Raw genomic sequence first — 5121 nt, forward strand, 5'->3', positions numbered from 1 at the left:
TTACGCGCGGTTAGTACAATCCGTTTAGCCCTTGCACCCGAAATCAAGTATAGTGTGTTAGAGGAGACAAATACTAAGGAGTTGTGGACTAAGTTATGTAGCATTTATAATGCGAAGTCCTTGGCTAACAAACTATTCTTGAAGAAAGATCTTTTCGAACTCGAGATGGTAGATGACAGCGATTTGAGGGACCATCTAAACAAGTTCAATGGCTTGATCACCCAATTGGCGAGTTTGGATGAGACATTCAAAGAAGAAGACAAGGCAATAATATTGTTGGCTTCTCTTCCCAAAAAGCATAACACGGTTATCACTAGTTTACATGTGGGAAAGACAACATTGGTCTTAGATGAGACCGTTGTAGTTTTACTAGAGTTCGAAAAGTTGATGAATCAAGGAGGTGGTGGCTCTTCAAGTGATGGAGGAGCTTTTGTGGGTAAATATCGCGGCAAGAAGAAGGGTGGTTGAAAAAAAGCACAATTCTAATATCAAGTGCTTCTACTGCAATGAGTTAGGCTATATACAAATTGTATGTTCTAAGGCAAACGAAGATTTGAAAGAGTTGAAAAAGACTCGTGCTAGTGGGGTTGCAGCTATGGCAGAAGTTGGAGATGGTGAACTCTTAGTAGTTCATGGAGAAAAGGAACCTAAGGAGAGTTGGGTGCTAGATTCGGGAACTTCCTATCACATATGTGGAAGAAGAGAGTGCGTGGTTCTCTTCTTATGAAAAATGTGATGGAAAGATGGTTAGTTTGCCAAATGGTGAAAAGGCAAAGATTGAAGGGATTGGTGAGGTTAAGGTAAGACTTCATGATGGCCAAGTTAGAAGGTTTGGTGATGTTAGCTACATACCAAACATTAGTAGAAATTTAATCTCATTGGGTAGATTAGATGGATTGGGTTATACCATTCATGTTAAGAATGGTATTTTGGAGGTCACTAAAAAGGGTAAGGTGATTCTCAAAGGTAAAAGAGGTGAAACTAACTTATTCACATTTGATGGAAGATGTGGCGAAGATTGGTTAGTTCAAGGGGAGGTTCTCCCGGGTTAAGGTTGGGTCGATCGGCTTGATGATTGACCAGTTGGAAATAATGTTGGGCTTAAGGGGAGGTTTGTTGGGAAAGTAACCCCAACATTGATGCACTTAAGTTATTCTATTAAGTATTAAGAGTCATAAGTTAGTTTATGTTATATGTCTAATATTTATGTAATAGTTAATTGTTAGATGTTATAAGATGTAAATTTTAGGAGTTAGCTTTTATATGGTGTAATGACTCTTAATGTTACTAGATGAGTTAGGACTTAGGAGCTTATATAAATAAGGGTCATAAGTCATGTTGGATAAGTAAGAGAGTGTATGCTTAATATCCCGAGTTAAGCATAGTTGGAAATCTTATCTAGTAGCTAAGTGTTGGAGGATTGAAATTGCATTATTGTTAGTGTGTGAATAATAATACATGGTTGGGTTGTGGTTAAATTCATAACAAAATATTGTGTCTTTATATTTTATATTATTTGTACCAAAAATCTCAACAGGATATATGATTCTTAAGGTCGTGATACGGTTTAATACTTCATACGTGTCTTACCTGTGAAACAATCCAGATGGGGTTCAATTGATTTTGGATAATGAGTTTCTATATAAATGTTTGTGAAGTAATTGATTTTGAAACAATCCAGATGGGGTTCTATTGGTTAGGGTGGTCTTAAAAATCTAGATGAAATAATTAGGGGAAAAAGTAGACAATAAAAATGAAATGGAGAGTGTATAAGATTAATGAAATGCGTTGCGTACAACATATATAAGAAATTTCACGGTCGAAAACTCCAATGCCTTGCGAACTTTCTTAGAGCAAACCACCAAGAATTCGTAGTACTTGGCGATGGAACAATTCCATCATTCTCGGCTAACATTCTATATTTATCCTTCCGTGTGTATTCCGTACATTGAAACCCCAATGCGTTACCCAATAAAGATTGAACATAATTAGCAACTTCGTACGGAGTTTTACCACGAATATCGTTAGCTTCCAGCTTGTCTAAAAATGTTACCTCATAGAGGGTTGTAGGGTTCATGCAATAGAACATTAAATCCATAGCTTTCCACCCTCGAGCCGTTGTCGAGTGAAAAAAATAAGGATGATAAATTAAACCCACAGGCACAATTTGATCAGTTAGCTCAGCGAATAAGGCACTAAACCTTAAAAGAAAGGGTTCACGACAAGTAGTTCCCTCAGGACAGATCACCAAGTCACCTTTCTCCAACTCTTTTCTCATTATCTCGCCGTCCATAAGGCGATTTCTAGTTAGTCGCATGGTGGGGAACGGTGCCAAAACCTCGGAAACACATGAAAGCGAGTATGTTACAGCAGTGATCTTCCGGTGGAGGAGGTGGGATATGATGACAGGATCGACTAACGTGCGGTGGTTGCAAACAAAGAGGACCCCGCCACCTGACGTGGCAGCATTATGCCGTTGGGATGGCACGGGTCCCTTGACCTTGAAATGTGTGCCAGCAATTATATGTTCGAAAGGAAAGACACCCATTGGTATAATTAACGCGCATATAATACGAATTATTCCAATTAACACTCCCAACGGAAACCATAATATAATTACGAGGGCTGTGCTTGGTTTTGGCTTCTTAGCAAGTCGACCGTCGTGAAATATTACAGGTCGTGGTTTACTGCTAGCGCCTTCAGCGTGGTCTTCCAGCGGCGGATTTTGTGCTGCTGGTGGTGCTTCCTGTTACAAATAATGGAAGTCATTAGGGGTAGGGGTGAGCAAAATCGAATATCCGATCCGGATTTTAAAACCAGATCGGATATCCGAATTTAAAATTATTATTATTCATAATCCACATCCGATCCGAACAATTCGGATATCCGAAAATTTGGAGATCCAGATTTCGGAAACCGGATTCAATCCGGATTTAAATGTACAGTAAAAATTTCACTGAGCCTGGTGGTATTGGGCTATTGGCAGACTAAAACTAAAGGTAATTTCCGCCCATTTAGCATTTTGCAACCCACTAAAAAAGGTAACGTCTTCGGTCGCATAAATTACAAGTCTTAATTGTATAAATTACAAGTCTTTATTACAAATTTCAAAACTAGTCTAAAAACCGCATAAATTAAACATAAAGTTTTCCTTTTTTTTTCTATATAAATTTTTAAAATTCGGATCGGATTCGGATATCCGGTTTTAAGAAAATCACAATCCACATCCGGTCTAATTTATTCGGAAAAAACCGGATCGGATATCCAATTTAAATGGTATCCATATATTCGGAATTATTTTTTCGGATTTCGGATCGGATTCGGAAAAAAATCGGATAGAAAATTTTTTGCTCAGCCCTAATAATGAGACGAGATATCCAACTATAATAGGTGGGTAGTATTAAAACACAAAATGATGTTGATATCATGACTTTTTTAGATAACGAGACGATACAGCTCACGAGCAGCTCAAGCTCGGATAGGTCAAAGCTCGATCAAAGCTTGGCTCTTGAGAGCTTGCGCTTGTCTTGATAACTTAACGAGTCACGCCAAGTTAACGTTAAATTCGGTTCAAAAAACCCACAAGTAACTCGAATTTATCTGAAAATATTACCTTGCTCTTATTTTAAAAAATGTTTATCGTGATTATATCATTGTATATAAATCATGCAAGTTGTTCGAAAATATATCTGACCTGAAATGTAGTAGAACCAAAGAGGCAAGATCTTCCCAACAATAAGCAAGACTGGTGATCACCAATAACTTTATCAACCCGGCTATCGTACGAACCAACTTCCATGACAAAACCCGTGGCAAACCCGAACCGGTTCACGACTAACTCACTCCCAATAACATGATCAGCCATCAAATGATCCTTAACAAACCTCTCAACCATGACCCTTGGGGTTCTAGTCACCACAACTTTATTACCATATTGGCTAAAAACTCCCCATGCACTCATATCTATATCTTCCATATAAAACTTGGGTAAAATAGCCCGACCCACGTATTCAATCTCGGATATCTGAATCCCGGCTACCGCGATAAATATAGTGAGTCTCAGCGCAACGTCTTGTTTACCCAACATGTCAAGCAAACAAATGATGGGCCAAAATAAGAGAAGTATTGCGAACCGGATTGGACCCGAGGCCTCGAATGCAATGAGCATGAAGTATGCAAATGGGTTCGGATCTTTCAAAATTGTCCTCTCTAGCTCCGCCACCACAAACCCCATTATAATTATCGTATTCAAATACGGTTTAGTTAACAAATGGGTATTCCAATTTTGAATAGTGTAAGAAAATTTTAAATGGCTATGCCTACATTTCCTCTATGAGTATGAAATAAATGGTTTCTTAAAATGAATTTAATTTAAAAAATTGGAATTAGTTCATGGAGGGATAATGCTGATTAATTAATTATATCAGTCAACAACAGCTAGTTATTATCATCAATCATGCGAGAAATAAATTATTAATGAGAATAATATCGAAAATAGTCGTGTTACGCGCGACTGACAATGTCTTCTAACATTACGGATGTCTTGGTGGTTTACTAGGTCAATAGGAGGGTTTTGAATGTAAAAACCATTGAGGTGCAATGATTACCAAGTAAATCATTATACTCCAATAGACGGTATTTACTCTTGGGTTTCTACATTCATCTACCATCATATGGTCTTCATCTTGTTTCGAGTTTTCGGGTTTTATTGTTAGAAGTAATGCAAAGGCTAGTTATGTTGTCTAAATACATTACATCATAGAGAAGCCTTCCATTTTCCTCGTAACATAATTTCTACACTTTCTCCACTACTTGCATGATTATAGTCACAAACTCCATGTTTTTTGCCCATGTTTATGGTGGTGGTTAGGTCACTAACTGATCCAAAAATGATGAGCTCAAGTTATCAATATCGAAGCTACTAACGAGTTGAGCATAAAGTTGGAAGTAAATAATGCACAGAGTAAGAAACAGTGTCCACAACTATTGCTTTCAAAAAGCTGCTAAAGAAAACAGTCTCATCAACTATTACTTTCGGTTACTTGGGGTTGTTTTCACCTATGGTACAAGATATTGATAGAGCTCGGAATGGAATAAAATATCGTCTTATCTATATCTATC

General features: G+C 37.7%; 1 protein-coding gene across 1 annotated transcript; it reads right to left on the bottom strand.

Annotated features, from left to right (window-relative positions):
- Positions 1-1813: 1813 nt before the first annotated feature.
- Positions 1814-4246, bottom strand: LOC141607185 (glycerol-3-phosphate acyltransferase 7-like). Its single transcript, XM_074426545.1, has 2 exons — positions 3695-4246; positions 1814-2746 (listed from the first exon to the last, which is right to left on the bottom strand). Exons 1-2 carry the CDS (start codon positions 4232-4234, stop codon positions 1814-1816), a joined length of 1473 nt encoding a protein of 490 aa, XP_074282646.1. The 5' UTR covers positions 4235-4246.
- Positions 4247-5121: the final 875 nt, after the last annotated feature.

This window comes from Silene latifolia, chromosome 10 (assembly GCF_048544455.1).
Source record: "Silene latifolia isolate original U9 population chromosome 10, ASM4854445v1, whole genome shotgun sequence".
NCBI classification, from domain to species: Eukaryota; Viridiplantae; Streptophyta; class Magnoliopsida; order Caryophyllales; family Caryophyllaceae; genus Silene; species Silene latifolia.

Excerpts from the sequence above, each read along its gene's own strand:
- LOC141607185 (XM_074426545.1), bottom strand. The coding sequence starts at position 4,234 with ATGGGGTTTGTGGTGGCGGAGCTAGAGAGGACAATTTTGAAAGATCCG. Across the intron at positions 2,747-3,694 it reads TTGGTTCTACTACATTTCAG|GAAGCACCACCAGCAGCACA; the intron begins GTCAGATATATT and ends TATTTGTAACAG.